The sequence below is a fragment of the Erinaceus europaeus genome, chromosome X (genome assembly GCF_950295315.1).
Source record: "Erinaceus europaeus chromosome X, mEriEur2.1, whole genome shotgun sequence".
Classification (NCBI taxonomy): domain Eukaryota; kingdom Metazoa; phylum Chordata; class Mammalia; order Eulipotyphla; family Erinaceidae; genus Erinaceus; species Erinaceus europaeus.
In genome coordinates, this window is record NC_080185.1 from 30,346,875 (window position 1) to 30,365,953 (window position 19,079).

The following is a 19,079-nucleotide window of genomic DNA, read 5'->3' on the forward strand; positions in this document are numbered from 1 at the left end:
CATAGTAAAGATCCCGGTTCCAGCCTCTGGCTCCCCACCTGCAGGGGAGTCACTTCACAGGCGGTGAAGCAGGTCTGCAGGTGTTTATCTTTCTCTCCCCCTCTTTGTCTTCCCCTCCTCTCTCCATTTCTCTCTGTCCTATCCAACAACAAAGACATCAATAACAACAACAACAATAAAAACAACAAGGGCAACAAAAGGGAAATAAATAAATAAATATTAAAAAGAGAGAGTATGGGGGCCGGGTGGTGGTGCTCCTGGTTGAGCACACATGTTACAGTGTGCAAGGACTCAGGTTTGAGTCTCTGGTCCTCACCTGCAGGAGGAAAGCTTCACAAGTGGTAAAGGAGTGCTGCAGGTTGCTCTCTGTCTCTCTTTCTGTCTATCCCATCCTTCCCGCTCAATTTCTGGCTGTCTCTATCCAATAAATAAATAAATATAGTAAAAAAATTAAAAAGATATGGTTGGAGGATATATAGCATAATGGTTATGCAAAGAAACTATCATGCCTGAGGCTCCAGAGTCCCAGGTTCAATCCCTCGCACCACCATAAACCAGAGCTGATCAGTGCTCTGGTATAAATAAGTATATATATGTATATATATATGTATGTGTGTGTGTGTGTGTGTGTGTGTGTGAGTGTGTGTGTGTGTAAAACATATGAAAGGGGTCAAGAGATAGTTCATCTGATGGACTACATACTTGAAAGTGTGAAGGCCCAGGTTCCAGTTTAGGCCACCACATGGAAGTATCATGCAAAGGAGAAGTTTCATGAGCAGTGGAGTGCTAATCTCGTTCCCTATCCTTCTTTATTAAAAAAAAAAAAAAAAAAAAAAGGAAAAGGAAAAAAAAATTCCAAAGAGAGCAGAGGGAATGGTGAATCATACAGGCACAAAGCCCCAGCAAAGTCATGTGAAAAATAAATAAATAAAAAGAAGAGGGCTACGCAGTAGTGCACATGGCGTGGCTCAAGCCCCCGGCTCCCCACCTGCAGGGGGCTCACCTCACAAGTGGTGAAGCATGTCTGCAGATGTCTATCCTTCTCTCCCCCTCTCTCTATTCCCCTCCTCTCTTGATTTCTCTCTGTCCTATACAACAATGATGTCAATAACAGCAATAATAATAGCTACAACAATGATAAAACAACAAAGACAACAAAAAGGAAAATAAATAAATATAAAAAAAGGAAAAGAAAGAAAAAGGAGGGAGCCAGGCAGTAGCACAGAGGGTTAGGCACAGGTGGCACAAAGCACAAGGACCGGTGGAAGGATCCTGGTTTGAGCCCCCAGCTCTCCACCTGCAGGGGAGTCGCTTCACAGGCAGTGAAGCAGGTCTGCAGGTGTCTGTCTTTCTCTCCTCCTCTCTGTCTTCCCTTCTCTCTCCATTTCTCTCTGTCCTATCCAATAACAACAACAATAATAACTACAAAAATAAAAAACAACAAGGACAACAAAAGGGAATAAATAAATAAATATTTAAAAAAAAGAAAAAGGAGAACGAAAGAAAGAATATGTATGTATATAATAAAATAGAAAAGTAAAGAGAGACCCATGACTTCATTCGGTAACTACAAAATGGAGCACATCAATCTCATTCAACACAGAATACTGCATTTATTAATACACACTATAGCTTGGAAAAACTAATTTTCATTTGACTCTTCATACTTCCTAAGAACTGTCAGGCTTGCCTAATCATGGAGAAAATCACAGCCATTATACATTGAATTAGTTCTGCCCAGTTGAATACTTTTGAGAACAAGATGACAAAAGCCCTTTCAAACATGTACAGCAAAAGAGAAAAAAAAATCAATATTTGATACAGGATGTGGGTGTATTTGAGCATTATTAATATAACACTGGCTGGAGTCTTGAAGAGAGAAAGTTTAGGGCCTGCAAAGGTGACAACAGGTCTAACATAGATGAGGCCCAGAGAAAGAGCTGGGGTGGGGGGTGGGGGTAGGTGAGTCAGCAGCCAGAGCTACTGGAAGGCAAGCAGAGCAGAAGCATAAATGATTCATTGATTTCTAAATCACCACAAGTTGAAAAGCCTGGCTTTTCATAAACACGAGTCCAGCATAGCTGTTGCTTGCCGCACCGAACAGCATAAAGGATAAAGGAGAGCTCATTTTCACTTACAGATGCTCTTTTGTGCTTTTCATTCCTTGTAGTGATTTGGGAGGGTGAGGAAGTCTGATTACTGGATGAGAGGAGTAGCATGCAGGAGAGAGCGGCTTCCTTGTGCATAGGAGGTTTTCTCCCCCTTCAGGCTTCCCTCCTCTTTTAGTTTTTTTTTTTAATTTCTTGCTAATTTATTTTTTATTTTAATACTATTTATTGATTTCTTTTATTTTAATGACACAGATAGAGGAAGAGATATGCAAATATAGACAGATAGTTATAGAAATAGAAATAATAGTTAACCCATATCTGCAACCTTAGGAGAGAACCGCTGTAGCTTACAATGGAGGGATTGGGGAAACAGAACTGTGGTGGTGGGAACGATATGTAGTTGTACCCCTGTTATCTTGTAATTTTGTAAATCAATATTAAATCACACAGAGAGAGAGAGAGAGAGAGAGACTGAGACCAGAACAGTGCTCAGCTCTGAGTTCTGGTGGTGCTGAGGATTGAAACTGGGATCTCTGAGGGAGCCTCAGGTGTGAAAGTGTTTTGCATAACCCTTTTTATTTTTCATTTTTTAAACATCTTTATTGGGGGATTAATGTTTTACAGTCGACAATGAATCCAATAGTTTGTACATGCATAACATTTCCCAGTTTTCCACATAACAATACAACCCCCACTAGGTCCTTTGTCATCATATTCCAGAATCTGAACTCTCCCCCCCACCACCCCAGAGTCTTTTACTTTGGTGCAATACACCAACTCCAATCCAAGTTCTGCTTAGTGTTTTCTCTTCTGATCTTATTTTTCTTTTCATTTATTTTTTAACCCGTTTTCGTTTCCAACAGGATTATCACTGGGTCTTGGTGCCAGCATTATGAATCCACCTATCCCAATAGTCATTCCTCATACCCTTTTTTTCTTTCTATTTTTATTTGATAAAACAGAGAGAAATTGAGAGGGGAGAGAGAGGGAGAGTGACAGAGAGATACCTCCAGACCTCCTCTACCATGTTTTGTGAAGCTTCCCTTCTGCAGATGGGTAGGGATTGGGAGCTCAAACTTGGGTCTTTGTGCCTGGGAGTATGTGTGCTCAATCTGTTGCAACACTACTCAGGCCCCTCATTTATTAACTTTTAATGGGAAATATAGATAGATAGATAGATAGATAGATAGATAGATAGATAGATAGACAGACCAGAGCTCTGGCCTATGGTGGTGCTAGTAATTGAACTCAGGACCTTGAAGTCTCAGGCATTAAAGTCAATTGCAAAAAAAAAAAATTCCTATCTCAGGGCAAGATAGCATAATCATTATGCAAAATGACTCTCATGCCTGAGACTCCAAAGTCCCAGGTTCAGTCCCCCATACCACCAGAACCCAGAGCTGATCCATGCTCTGGTAAAAAAAAAAATTAAATTAAAAATATGCTGTATCCCACCACTCACACACTAAGTTCTTAATTTCCTTTGGCCACTACAGCTGTTTCATTCTCTGGAGCTAGGCCTTCCTTTCTGCTTATTGATTCCCATATCCAGGTCTGGCCTTTCCCAGGTCTAATTTCTGAGAAGAGGCTCTTTTTTTCTATGCCATTGCTCTTTCAATCCTAGGTAAACTCTAGAGTTCAAAATCAACGCTGTGTTCATGAAGGAATGAATTTAATTATGAAACAGCAGGGCAAAGCAACACCATTGACTTGGTTGAGTTTATATGAACACACGTATATTGTTTTCAGCTCTCTGGAATGATGGTGCTTCTAGAAAGAAAATTCAAACTTAAGCAGTGCAAGCTTGGGAAGCTGGAGTACCTTACTCCATACTTAGCACCTAGCACAATATCTATCCAATAAATATCTGTTGAATGTACAACTGTCTCTTGCCGAAAAGAATACACTATTTAGAATTTCCCTGATGGTATTAAATAGCCAAAGAAGCTGGGAAATGGGGGTTGGGTCATGGTGCACTTGGTGGAGTACACACGTTACAGTGCACAAAGGACCCAGGTTCAAGCCCCTGCTCCCCACCTGCAGGGGGAAACATTCACAAATGGTGAAGCTGGGCTGCAGGTATCTTTCTCTCTCTCCCCCTCTCTATGTGCCCCTTCCTCTCAATTTCTGGATGTCTATATTCATTAAATAAATAACACATTAAAAAAAAGAAGTTGGGAAATGCTATGTGTATCAAAGTGACTATTTAATTTCTTGATTTCGTTGATTAATCATTAATGCTGTTTTTTTTTCTCCCCAACACCCTCTTCAACATTACCTGTTGGAATCCTCTCTGGTCTTCACTGCTCACCTTCAGTGCTCCTTCCTATGTGAAGCATTTGTTCTGTCATCTTTCAGCTGGAAATGAATGCTCCTGGCGTCTAAATAATAGAATCTCTGTGTACCTCTTATAGTGATTCTGGGAACATCTCAAGGTCTGTTTGTAGCATATTGTTACAGAATGAACAGGCACATGATGAGCTCTGAGCATTCTTATCTTTAGTTCCCCACCAACTCCTCAGTACTGGGTGGCCATATTTTTAAAAGTAAAAGTTTGTACTATACTGTAAGTCTTCCTATGACATTTACCCTTATTTATATACGAATGTTTTAACACACACTGACATGGCAAAGGCCCCTGTGCTTTCTCTCCTGGTCAAGAAAGTAGATACTCTTAGTACTTAGGAAGATACATCAGAACCAGGTCCCCTGCTCTCTGAGCATGCCTTCTGCCCCCATCCAGAATTAAACCAAAGCTGGAACTGTACTCACATACTATTATTAGATATAGAATTTCCCACCTATTTGGACAGGGAAAAACTTGTTTTACACTGGTCATTAACATTTTGGAAGATTATTTTTATTTATAACCACTATCTCAAATTCTGTGATAATTGTACCAACAACTATATTTACTGTAAGCCATTAATTCTCCTAATAATTTATATTGTGTGATAATAATTCTTTTTAATTTTTTTAAATTATCTTCTTTTAGTTATTGGATAGAGGCAGCCAGAAATAAAGGAGGAAGGGGGAAGAGAGAGAGAGAGATTGAGAAATGGAGACCTACAGAACTGCTTCACCACTTGTAAAGCTTTCCTCTCTGCAGATGAGGACCAGGGTCTTGAACCTAGGTCCTTGCACACTGTAACATGTGCACTCAACCAGATGTGCCACCACTCGGTCCGTGTGATAATCATTCTTTTTCTTTTTTGAAACTGTTTTCAGTTGTGTGTTAGAGACAGAGTGACCAAAGCACTGCTCTGCCAGTTATAATGCCCTGTTTAGTTTTGCCATATTTCCATACAGTGTAGCTGATCAAACCCAGGGTCTCACACATGACAGGCTTGTGCACTCCTGCCAACTACTTTTCTCACCCGTATTTACTTTATTTGGTTGTTGTTCAATAGCTTTATCACTTCAAAATGCAGCCAAATACTATTCTACCTGTCTTTGAAGTTGATATGAAAGCCATCCTGTCATATGGACCCTTTTATATCTTGATTATTTCAATCAGTATTAAGTCCCACATGAAACTGTTTATAGCATTCATTTTCACTGGTGTATTATATATCAATTAATATATCACAAGCTATATAATTCCCCTGTTGATGGACCTTTGAGTGGTTTTACAGTACTTGGATATTATAACTAAAAACTTTTATGAACATACTTGCATATGACTTTTGGTACACATTGAATTGGTGCACATTTGAGTATCTTTTTTTTCTTTCTTTTTAGCCAGAGCACTACTCAGCTCTGGCTTATGGAGGTTCAGGGGATTAAACCTGGCACCTTAAATCCTTAGGCATGAAAGTCATTTGCAGAATCATGACACTGTCTCCTCAGCCTAAGAAATTATTTTCTTCAGTGTATATTATCCTGACTAAATCACCAATAAAAATTGTCAGTTATTGGGATGTTCAGAAGCAGAAACTGAGATGAGAGTTTGAGTGTTAACATGTTTCTTGGGAACTAACACACACCCTTGACAAAAAGGCAGAGGAAGTAGAGCGGGACAGAGGAAGAAGATGAACTTCTGTGGAAGTCTGACAATGCCTGAGTCAATTTGGCATAGAGTTTTGGAACAAGTGGTGCCCATCAGTGTGTTCTGTTCCCCAAGTGCATTGTGTGTCAAGTCTCAGCTCATTTACAGTGCTGCCTTGCTCATTCAGCATGGGAGGATTGTGGCCTTGGGCAAAAGAACTCTCTGTGCTTAAGCAAACCCTTGAGGAGCTGTGTGTTGGAGGCCAGCTGTTCACTGCACATCCCATAGCAGCACAGAATGTCCTTCCCTCAGGGAGAAACAGGGTGCCAACTGCCCTTGTCTCTACACAATTCTGTTGATAGTAAGTAATGCCAAATTGCCTCCAAAGGTGTCGCATAAATCACACTCTCCTCTAAAACACATGACATTTCCCACTAGTCCTGTCCTCACCAACTCTTGCTATTTTTGTAAAAAAAAAAAATTATTCATTTATTTATTTTGGATAGAGACAGAGAGAGGTTGTGTAGAAGCTCCCCCAACCCTGCACAACTGGGAGTTTGAATCGGGGTCCTTGTGCACTGTAACATATGCACTCAACCAGGTGCATCTTCTTATGGTCCCCACTCTTGCTATTGTTAATCTTTTTTTTTTTTTGCCTCCAGGTTTATCACTGGGGCTCAGTGACAGCACTACTGCTCCTGGAGGCTATTTTCCCCACCTTGCTGCCCTTGTTGTTGCCCTTGTTGTGGTTGTTATTGTTGTTATAGCTGTTGTTATTGTTGGATAGGACAGAGAGAAATTGAGAGAGGAGGGGAAGACAAAGAGAAGAGAAACAGTCACCTGCAGACCTGCTTCATCTCTTGTGACGCGATCCCCCTGAAAGTGGGGAGCCAGAGGCTCAAACCGGGATACTTACACTGGTCCTTGCGGTTTGCGCCATGTGCACTTAACCCACTGTGCTACCGCCCAGCCCCCGTTCATCTTTGTTTTTATTACCTATTCTGTAGATATGTAACAATAACTCTTTGTGGTTGTTTTTATTTGTTTTTTATTTTTTCCTCCAGGGTTATTGCTGGGGCTCAGTACTGACACTGCAAATCTACTGCTCCTGGCAGCCATCTTTTTATCATTTTAAAATTTTTTATTGGATAAGATAGAGAGAAATTAAGAGGGGATGGGGGGATAGAGAAAGATACCTGCAGACCTGCTTCACTGCTTGTGAAGCATCCTCCCTGCAAGTGGGGAGCCAGGGGCTAGAACTGGGATCCTTGTGTGGGTCCTTGCGCTTTATACTATGTGCACTTAACCTGGTGAGCTACAGTCAGACTCCCACTCATTATAGTTTAATTTTTTAAATATTTTATTTATTTATTTTCCTTTTTAGTTGCCCTTGTTTTTATTATTGTTGTGGTTATTATTATTGCTGTTATTGATGTTGTGGTTGCTAGATAGGACAGGGAGAAATGGAAAATGGAGGGGAAGACAAAGATGGGGAGAGAAAGACACCTGCAGACCTGCTTCAGCGCTTATGAAGCGACCCCCCTGCAGGTGGGGGAGCCGGTGGCTTGAAATGGGATCCTTACACCAATCCTTGAGTGCCATGTGTGCTTAACCCGCTGCGCAACAGCTCCACCCCCACATTGTAGTTTTTTTTTTTTTAAGAAAGGAGACATTAACAAAATCATAGGATGGGGGGGGTACAACTCCACACAATTCCCGCCACCCAGTCTCTATATCCCGTCCCCTCCCCACTAGCTTTCCATTCTCTATCCCTCTGGGAGCATGGACCCAAGGTCGTTGTGGGTTGCAGAATGTGGAAGGTCTGGCTTCTGTAATTGCTTCCCCCTGAACATTGGCGTTGACTGGTCTGTCCATACTCCTAGTCTGCCTCTCTATTTCCCTAGTAGGGTGGGTCTCTGGGGAAGCGGAGCTCCAGGACACATTGGTGGGGTCTTCAGTCCAGGGAAGCCTGGCCAGCATCCTAATGGCATCTGGAACCTGGGGCCTGAAAAGAGAGTTAACATACAAAGCCAAACAAACTGTCGAAGAATCATAGACCCAAAGGATGGAATAGTGGAGATGGAAGTGTTGGGGGGTACTCACTGCAAACTCTAGTGTACTACTGCTTTCAGGTATATATTTGCCCTGGTTTATGGATACGTGTGGACATATGCTCTATCTCCTGGAACCTGGTCTATATCTAGGTTTTGGGACTTTGTTAGGAAGTGAACCACCTGGAATGGAGTTAGAGAATACTATGAAAGGAAAGGTCTCACCCGAGTGATGAAGCTGAAGGGTTGTCATTCCACACCTGAAGTCTCTGGACACAATCTGAAGTGAAGCGTGCTGGGGTGGCACTCGTTGTGTTGATTAGGTTGTGATCAGCGGATGCAATATTATTTGATAAGAATTGGGAGAAGCATACGGGAAAGTGGGCCCTACTCTACGGTGCCAGGACTGGGGGAAGTTTAGGCTCTATAGTGGAAATGTGAGGTTCCTGCTGTCTTAGGGTTCAAAAAGACAATGGATAGTTATTGTTAACATCACATTATTTGGTAATTGGGTTAACTTTGAAAACTCCCTTTGTTAGACATACAATCAATTTTCCCCCCTCTCATATTAATTAAATATTGATTTATATGACTACAATTTAAAAGGTGTGTACATAAACACCATTCCCACCACCAAAAGATTGTGTCCCATCCCACCCACCCACCCCCGCCCCCACTCCACCCCCGCAGGCCCAGGAAGCCGCATGTCCATCCTCCCCCTCACCACAGGGTTTTTACTTTGGTGCCCTACTTTCAATTTAGTCAGATCCTGCTTTTAGTTTCCCTTTCTGATCTTCTTTCTCAGCTTCTGTTAATGAGTTGGATCATCCCATACTCATCTTTATCTTTCTGACTTAGCTCACTTAACATAATTCCTTCTAGCTCTGACCAAGATGGGTCAGAGAAGTTGAGTTCATTGTTCTTAGTAGCTGCATAGTATTCCATTGTGTATATATACCATAGCTTTATCAGCCACTCATCTGTTGTTGGGCAGCTGGGTTGCTTTCAGGTTTTAGCTATTATGAATTGTGCTGCTATGAATATAGGAGTACACACATCTTTTTGGTTGGGTGTTATGGAGTCCTTGGGGTAGATCCCCAGGAGAGGAATTACTGGGTCCTATGGAAGGTCCGTGTCTAGCCTTGTGAGAGTTCTCCAGACTGCTCTCCACAGAAGTGGGACCAATTTACATTCCCACCAGCAGTGCAAAAGGCTTCCTCTGTCCCCACAACCTCTCCAGCATTTGTTGCTGCTGTCATTTTTGATGTATGCCATTCTCACAGGAGTGAGGTGGTATCTCAGTGTTGTCTTTATTTGCATTTCTCTGACAATCAGCTACCTGGAGCAGTTTTTCATATGTTTGTTAGACTTTTGGATCTCCTCTGGAGTGAATGTTCTGTTCATATCCTCTGCCCATTTATGGATGGGGTCATTTGCATTTTGGTGCTAAGTTTGCTGAGCTCTTGGTATATTTTGGTGATTAGTCTCTTGTCTGATGTATGGCATGTGAAGATCTTCTCCCATTCTGTGAGGGGTCTCTTTGTGTGATAGATTCTTTGGCTGTGCAGAAGCTTTTCAATTTTATATAGTCCCATTTATTTGTTTCTGCTTTTAGTCTTCCTTACAATTGGGTTTGTTTCATCAAAGATGTCTTTGAGCTTTAGGTGGGAAAATGTTTTACCAATGTTTTCCTCTAAGTATTTGATTGTTTCTGGTCTAACATCCAGGTCTTTAATCCATTTGGAGTTGATTTTTGTTTCTGGTGAGATAAAGTGGCTCAGTTTTATTCTTCTGCATGTTTCAACCCAGTTTTCCCAGCACCATTTATTGAAGAGAGCCTCCTTCTTCCATTTAATCTTTTGGGCCCCCTTATCAAAGATTTGATGTCCATAGGTGTGGAGGTTCATTGTAGTTTTAATCTGCAGTTCCCTGATGACTATGGAGGTCAGACATCTTCTCATATGCTTATTCATTTGTCCTGGCTCTTCTCTTTTTGTTAGTGTTTGTGTGTGTGTGTGTGTGTGTGTGTGTGTGTGTGTGTGTGTGTGTGTGTGTGTAACATTTTCTATGTCAAATAATGATTTATTACAGGTTTAGTACTTTCTTTCCTCATCATTTTAAATTTGTGATTAACAGTGGTTTACAAGATTACAAGATTACAGAGTATAGTTCCACATCCCACCCACCACCACAGTTCTATGCTCCACATTCCCCCAACTATAACCACCATAGTTCTCATAAAGCCTTAGAGACTGTTTACGTCTGTGGTTTCTTTCTTTCTTTCTTTCTTTCTTTCTTTCTTTCTTTCTTTCTTTCTTTTTTTTTATACATGTTCATGTGTATCAGTTTTCTACCTTCCACAGATAAGTGAAACCATTCAGTACTCATTTTTTATCTCTTTATTTATTTTACTAAGCATAATCACCTCCAGTTCCATGCATTTTGTCCAAAAGGTCACAATATCATTTTTTTTTTTTACCAGATCACTACTCAGTTCTGGCTGATGGTAGTGCTGGTGACTGAACCTGGAACTTGAGAACCCCGAGCTTGAAAGTCTTTTGCATAACCATTATGCTATATTCTCATCCACAATAAGATCTCACTTCTTTAAACATTTTTTAATTTGTCATTAATAGTAGGTTACAAGATTGTAAGATTATAGTACACCACACCACACCCACCACCAGAGTTCTGTAAGGTAACCCTCCCATTCCCCAAAGGTAACCACCATAGTTCTCACAAAGTTTTAGAAATAGTTTGCTTGCTTCTGTTTTTTCCCCCCAAATTCATATGTATCAGTTCTCTAGATACCACATATAAGTGAAACCCCCTGGTAGTTGTCTTTCTTCAGTTTATTTATTTTGCCTCCAGTTCTGTCTATTTTGCCCCAAAGGACACAATATAACCTTTGATTATAGAGTAGTATTCCATGGAGTATGTATCTCATAATTTTGGTATGATTTTCTTTTTTATTTATTTTTATTAGTGATCTAATATGGATTTACAAAATTATAAGGGTGTAATTTCACACCATTCCCACTACCAGAGTTGTGTGTCCCCATCCCCTCCATGGGAAACTGCAGTAGTTCTTCCAAGGTCACAAATATGAGTTGACTTTATATCTAACACTATCTACCTATATCTATATATTGTTTGGCTTTTTTCCTACTGTCCTGTCTTCACTTCCTTTTCAGGTCACACCTACTCCTCATACTAGTTCTGAGTGCCATTCACTTTTTAAAAAAAATTTTCCTTAGTGACTTATTTATCCACAAAACTGTAACAGAGATACTGTTCTGCACCATTCTCACTACCAGAGTTCTGTATTTCCAGTCCCTTCATTGGAAGCTATAGTAGTTCTCCCAAGGTCACAGATATGGGTATATATATATATATATATATATATATATATATATATATATATAGGGAGAGAGAGAGAGAGAGAGAGAGAGAGAGATAGTAGCTAACTATATATATTTTTTCCCATGGTCCCATCTTCCTTATTATTTATTTATTTATTATTAGATAGAGACAGAGAGAAATGGAGAGGAGAAAGAGACAGATCAACACTTGCAGCCTTACTTCACCACTCGTGAAACTTTCCTTCTGAAGGTGAGGACCAGGGGTTTGAATCTGGGTCCTTGCGCACTGTAATGTGTGCACTTAACCAGGTGTGCCACCGCCTGACCCCCTTCTCTTTCTTTCTGAGTCACATCTTCACCTATTACTACTTCTGAATGTTCTTCTTTTTCCTCTTCTCTCTCCTGGCCCTGATGGAGTTGGAGTTCAGAGCCCTCTGCTTATCTTCCCCCTATCATTTGTTCCCTACTGGGGAAAATTCTTTTAGGGGTTCAGAAGGTGGGACTCCAGGCTTCTGTAATTACTTCTCTGCTGGCCATGAGCGTTGGTAGGTTGATCCATACCCAGCTTGTTTCTGTCTTTCCCTATTAGAGTAGGCTGTGTGTCCTTCCTTTTTCCCTCTTCTCTTTCTGGTGAGACAAACTGCCTGACTTCCTCTGGTGTTTTCGAGATTTGTCTCCTTTCAGTGATGGCATAAAAACAAGATTACTGGTGACAAGCGCTTCATGTCCTGGTGGAGTTGGGTTTCAGAGACCTCTAGTCATCTTCCTCTATCATTTACCCTCTAGGTGTATGGACCAAAACTCTTTTTTGGGATGCAAATGTGGAAGTTCTAGCTTCTGTAGTTGCTTCTTCTCTAAACATAGACATTGGCACATTTATCTATACCCCAACCTATTTCTATCTTTCCCTCGTGGGGTAGAGTTCTTATCTCCCATAATCTCTTTATCCAGTCATCTGTTGATGGACATTTAGGCTGTTTTCATTCTGGCTATTATGAATAATGCAGATGTGAACATAGACATGCATATGTCCCTTTGAATTGGATAAATGCCTATGAATAATATTCCTGAATTCACTTTTTTTTGTCTTGTTGTTGAAGGATTCTCCATACAGTTTTCCAAAGGGGCTGTACCAGTTTGCACACCCCACCAGTGTGTCTGCTTGTGTTTCTTTTGTCTTCCTTAGATAACTAATCCATTTCAGGCTGGTGTCAGCAAACAGGCTGTATATTGATACACATTTCCCTATGGGCCTGTACCTTGAACATTTTAATTTGTGAATAATATCAAAAGAGAACTATTTCATTTTTAATTTTTTCTATTTTATTTGATAAGACAGAGATTTTGAGAGGGAAGTAGGAGATAGAGAGGGAGAGAGAAAGAGAAACAGCTGCAAACCTGCTTTACCACTCATGAAGCATCCCTCTTGCAGGCATGGGGTGAGGGCTCAGACCCAGGTCCTTGCATATGGTAATGTGTGCACTCCACCTGGTGTGCTGCCATTCAGACTCAGAAAGATAATACTTCATTATAGGAACTTCAAAGTTATACTCATAAATAACATTTAAAAATTATTTCCAAGTATTTATTTATTCATGTATGTATTTATTTGCTTGTTTACTTATTTTTACCAGAGCACTGCTCAGCTTTGGCTTATGGTGGTGTGAGAAACTGAACCTGGGACCTCAGAACCTCAGACATTAGAGCCTATTTGGATAACCATTATGCCATCTTCCCCACTCCATTAATAAAATTTTATTTCTTAATTACACTCAAATGTTTTCTCTATTTTCTATGACTCTGTTCATGCTTCAACTACAGAGATTAGTTATGTTGACAATGACTCAACAGTCCACAAAGCCTGGAATATTTACGAGCTGGACCACTACAGGGGAAGCTTGCTGGAAGACTTTTAGGTCACTGCTTCTAAAGTGTGGTCCCTAAACCAGCAGTACTTGCATTTCCTGGGGACTTGTAAGAAAGGTAAATCATTAACCACACCACAAACCTGCTAATTCAGAAACTCTGGGCCCAGCTATCTATGTTTAATTATTTCTTTTAGTTTTTCTTTTTTTTTTTTTTGATACAGACAGAGAGAAATTGAGAGCGGAGGAGAATACACAGAGGGAAAGTCAAAGAGAGATATCTGTAGACTTGATTCATAGCTCATGAAGCCTTCCCCCATGCAGGTGGGGACTGGGGGCTTGACTCCAGGTCCTTGCACATGGTAATATGCATATTCTACCAGGAGAACCACCGGGCCCTATTTATGGCTTGACATGCTGTTTGGGTACTGCTGATGAGCTAGAGTTGGAGACCATTGCTCTAAATCCAGGTTAAGAAACTTCTATGCTTTGAGTCACTGTGGTCTTTTTATATCTTGTTTTGTACAAGCTGTAAAAGAATCTTGAAGGGTGGGAATAGATGGCATAATGGCTATGCAAAGAGACTCTCATCTCTCATGCCTGAAGCTTCAAAGTCCCAGGTTCAATCCCCCACACCACAGTAAGCCAAAGCTGAGCAGTGCTCTGGATAATATATATATATATCCTGTGTTAATATGCATGAGAAATCTGGCTTGAATGAACACCTTGGGCAAAACTGAAGGCAGGGAACTAAGAGAAACCACAGAACACAATGTAAGTTCTGAAGAGGTTATGTGGAGAGTGGCATACAAAATATTGCCAGGTATTTGGGCCCAGGACCCCTTTCCCTCTGCCTCATTTCATGTAGCATTTAATAAAGTTGAACCAATAATGGTCCCTGTTCTCGAGGAGATGACAGTCTAAGCAGGGAAGTGTTTTAACCTCTTCTTTTCATTGACTGCCTTGATTCAGAACTTATCTTTGAAGAAGTGTAATTGCTAGGACCAGGCAATGGCACATCCAGTAAAACACACATGTTACCATGCACAAGGACCCCGGTTCAAGCTTCTGGTCCCAACCTGCAGGTGGAGAGCTTCACTAGCAGTGAAGCAGTGTTGCAGGTGTCTCTCTTTCTCTCCTCTTTGCTATCTCCCCCTTTCATTTCAATTTCTGTCTGTCTCTGTGTAAAACAAGTAAAGGAAATAAAAAGAAGTTCAGTGGCAATAAACTGCTGATCCTAATCAATGAGAATGAACAGAGAAAATTAACTTGGCCAACAGTTCTGCCTTATTCCCACATTAGGGTTGACTTTCTCTCTTTTGTACTTTGTTTACTTTAATAAATTTTATTATTTTATCTTTTTAATTTTGTATTAGTGATTCAATATTGATTTAAAAAATTACATATCAACAGAGGTATAATTCCACACCATTCCCACCACCAGAGTTCTGAATCCCAAGTCCCTCCATTGCAAACCACCAAAGTTCTCACATGGTTGCAGACATGGGTTAACTGTCAACTCTACAACTATCTGTCTACATTTGTATATAACTGCTCCCTTTATCTTCCAGGTCCAATCTTCTCTTCCCCTCCAAGCCACACATAACCCTATTTCTATATTCAAATAGCTTTCTCCTTTTCGTCTTCTCTCTCTCTGGAACCTAATGGAGCTGGAGTTCAGAGCCCTCCTATCCTCTTCCTTCTATCAGTTCTCCCCTGTTGGGAGTATGGATCAAAGTTGTTTTGGGGGTGCAGAAGGTAGGAGTTCTGGCTTCTGTAATTGCTTCTTCACTGGATTTGGGTGTTGGCAGGCCTACCCCCTACCCTATTTCCATCTTTCCCTACTGGGGTAGGGCTCTGGAGAGATGACATTCCAGGACCACTTGGTGAAATGTCTGCCCAGAGAAGTCAGGATGGAATCATGGTAGTGTCTGCAACTTGGTGTTGGAAAGGTGGTAGGACATAAAGTGAGACAAAATGGTTAATGAACAGGAACCAAAAAGTAGGAACAGAGCATATCAAATTGTGAATCTTAAGGTGAGAGAAAGCTCAGAAGTCCATTTTAGGCATGTTTCTAGGAGCCGATGACTATGGTAGTTTTTGCTTGAGTTTGATAGCTAGCATAAATGAAGCTGGATAAAAACATTGAGAAGGCAGCCCAAGATGGTCGACTTCGAGGATCGGGTGTCAGATGAGGGGAAGGTACGCATAGCTGCTAAATTCATCACCCATGCACCCCCAGGGGAATTTAATGAAGTATTCAACAATGTCCGGCTGCTACTTAATAATGACAATCTCCTCAGGGTAGGGGCAGCACATGCATTTACCCAGTATAACATGGATCAGTTCACACAAGTGAAGATAGAAGGATATGAAGAACAGGTCTTAATTACAGAACATGGTGACCTGGGCAATAGCAGATTTTTATGTCCAAAAAACAAAATTTCCTTTAAATTCGATCATTTATGGAAAGAAGCAAGTGACCCTCATCCAGAAGAAGCAGATGGAGGTCTGAAATCTTGGAGAGAATCCTGTGACAGTGCTTTAAGGGCCTATGTGAAAGACCATTATTCCAACGGCTTCTGTACTGTTTATGCTAAAACTATAGATGGACAGCAGACCATTATTGCATGTATTGAAGGTCACCAGTTTCAGCCTAAAAACTTCTGGAATGGTCGTTGGAGATCAGAGTGGGAGTTCACCATCACACCACCTACAGCTCAAATGGTTGGAGTACTTTTCTTCTTCTTCTAGTGTTTGCCCTTCTTCCATAGCCAGTCAACAGCGTCAGGTTGAGCCTGATGTAAAGTTTCAAGACCTCCTTTGAATCTGGAGAAGTGGCAGTCATTGACTATGTGGGTCATAGTCTGTCTGTAGCCGCAGGGGCAATTCGGGTCGTCTCTGGTTCCCCAGCGATGGAACATAGCGGCGTACCGGCCATGGCCTGTTCGATAGCGATTGAGGAGGGCCCAATCATAACGTGCTAGGTCAAAGCCGGGTTGACGCTTGCAGGGGTCTGTGATGAGGTGTTTGTTCTTTACCTCAGCTGACTGCCAACTCTGTTTCCAAGAGACTGGAACAGAGAAGTTCAGTGTAGGCATAGGGGACCAGATTGGGTGACGAGACGTCAAGCGTTGGAAAGGGTGGGCGAAGATATCCGCGTATATTGGCAGGTCCGGTCGAGCGTAGACGTGGGAAATGAACTTAGATGATGCGGCATCCCGACGAATATCTGGCGGGGCGATGTTGCTAAGAACTGGCAGCCATGGAACCGGGGTGGAACGGATGGTTCCAGAAATTATCCTCATGGAGAAATATAATTTAGAATCGACCAAGTGGACATGGGGGCTACGGAACCATACTGGGGCACAGTATTCTGCAGTGGAATAGCATAATGCCAGAGATGATGATCATAGTGTGGAAGCGCTCGCGCCCCATGAGGAGCTGGCCAGTCTTGCAATGATGTTATTCCTCGCGCCCACCTTTGCTGCAGTTTTTATGAGATGTTCGTGAAATGACAGAGTGCGATCGAGAGTAATGCCAAGATAGACTGGCTGGGCTTCATGCCGGATTCTTGTACTGCCAAGCTGCACATTAAGCTCACGCGAGGCCGAGGCATGGTGTAGATGGAAAACACTTCCTGTTATCTTGTCCATCTCCAAAACTCTCTCCCTTTACACTGGTCTGAACTGGAAGACGCTTTGAAGAGGGTTAAACCAGGAACAGCTGCTGGCTATGATAACATCACCCCAAAACTCATTCTTAACCTGGGTCCCGCGGCAAAGAAGTGGCTCGCTTCATTCCTGTCCCACATCTTGGAATCTGAGTCTATGCCCAAAGTTTGGTGTCGTGTGAAGATTATAGCGGTTTTGAAACCAAAGAAAGACCCAACACTGGCCGCCAGCTATAGACCAATTTCTCTCCTCTCCGTGTGTTACAAACTTCTTGAGAGGCTGCTTCTGTCACGTATTTCTCATCTTACAGAGAAATTCCTATCACCCGCCCAAGCTGGTTTCCGCCCAGGAAGATCTACCTGCGAACAAGCCCTGGCCCTCTCAACTTACATTGAAAATGGATTCCAGAAGAATTTAAAGACGGGTGCTGTCTTTGTTGATCTCACAGCAGCCTATGACACGGTCTGGCACCGTGGTCTCCTAGTCAAGATCTCAAGATGCCTGCCTCCATGGGTGGCCAACACTATATCGTTTCTTCTCCAAAACAGAAGATTCCGGGTACATCTGGGTGACAAGTCTAGCAGATGGAGAGTTGTCTCAAGTGGCCTCCCCCAGGGCTCTGTTCTGGCTCCTACGCTATTTAATATTTACATCAATGACCTCCCAGAAACTTCTTCAAGGAAGTTCATCTACGCCGATGACATCTGCTGTGCAACTCAGGCATCCAAGTTCGACATCCTTGAGGAAACACTCATGAAAGACATGTCTCTGATATCTGATTACTGTAAAAAATGGTGACTAATCCCTAGCACTGCAAAAACGTATCATCTGTTGGAGTACTTAAGATTCAGGTTCACTATTATGAAGACAGCAATGTTCAGTTGGTTAGTCATAAAGATGTACAGGATTCAGTAACTGTTTCAAATGAAGTCCAAACTGCCAAGGAGTTTATTAAAATCATAGAGCATGCAGAAAATGAGTATCAGATAGCAATTAGTGAAAACTATCAAACAATGTCAGACACCACATTCAAGGCCTTGTGCCGGCAGCTTCCAGTTACCCGCACCAAAATCGACTGGAACAAGATACTCAGCTACAAGATTGGCAAAGAAATGCAGAATGCTTAAAGGTTGAATACAGGATTCTTCACTACTTGGAAAGAAAGGATTTAACATGTGGTCATATGACATATAAGTGATTATATGTGATTATATAGTGAGATTATATTATATTATATATATTATATAATATATTATATATATTATATTATATTATATATATTATATTATAGATTATAAGTGATTATATAACAAGAGCGATATTTTGCTAGGGCTTTCAAAAGTTAACAAAATTTTTTAGCCTCATGAAATACTGTTGAACCTATAGCATTGTCTTGGTTCTTTTGTGTGCCTTGTGATTTTCTGTTTTCATTCTATTTGTATTTTTTTTAATTCTGCCACATTTAATGATGGAGGAAGAAATCTATCCAGGAGCAATTTTCCTGTTTAGAAAAATTTCCTAACCATGAAATCTTGTTACTGATGAAGACAGGTAATGTGCTCAGTACTTTTCTACCTGTACCCTTCAGAGCACTTCTTGTACTTGAATGGTTTTTACTGATTCACCAACTAATGAGGTTATGCTATAAACTATAGCTGAATGGAAGACACATTCATTCTTTTCCCTCCAACTGTACTTTGGTCATTTATAGCATCTCGTAACTGTAATTTCCAGAAAATTGGAGTAGGGCTTTTCAGGTCATTGAGGGGGAAGAGGGTGGCAAAAGAAGTTTTCTGAAAATTCCATTGTAGCCAACTTCTATGAGGAAGTTGTTTTTAAATCCAAAGACTTGAACCACATTCCCTGCACATGAATATGTTTGTTTTTTTTTTTCCTTTTCCTCGGTATTTCCTTGCCATCTTGTACCATTATAGCTATAGACATCTGCATTTTTAGAAGAGTTTTTGCCCATTTATTATTATTTTCTTAATATTCGAGAACTGCTGACATACTAGGGATGTAGATTAT

General features: G+C 41.1%; 1 protein-coding gene and 1 long non-coding RNA gene across 2 annotated transcripts in view; both read left to right on the top strand.

Moving 5' to 3' along the window:
* The window catches only part of LOC132535941 (uncharacterized), a 33,315-nt gene that overhangs the window by 7,155 nt on the left and 7,081 nt on the right, over nucleotides 1–19,079 (top strand). The window lies entirely within an intron of this gene.
* On the top strand, nucleotides 15,541–18,178 carry LOC103117565 (F-actin-capping protein subunit alpha-1-like). Its single transcript, XM_060183511.1, has 3 exons — nucleotides 15,541–16,110; nucleotide 16,520; nucleotides 17,889–18,178. Exons 1-3 carry the CDS (start codon nucleotides 15,541–15,543, stop codon nucleotides 18,176–18,178), a joined length of 861 nt encoding a protein of 286 aa, XP_060039494.1.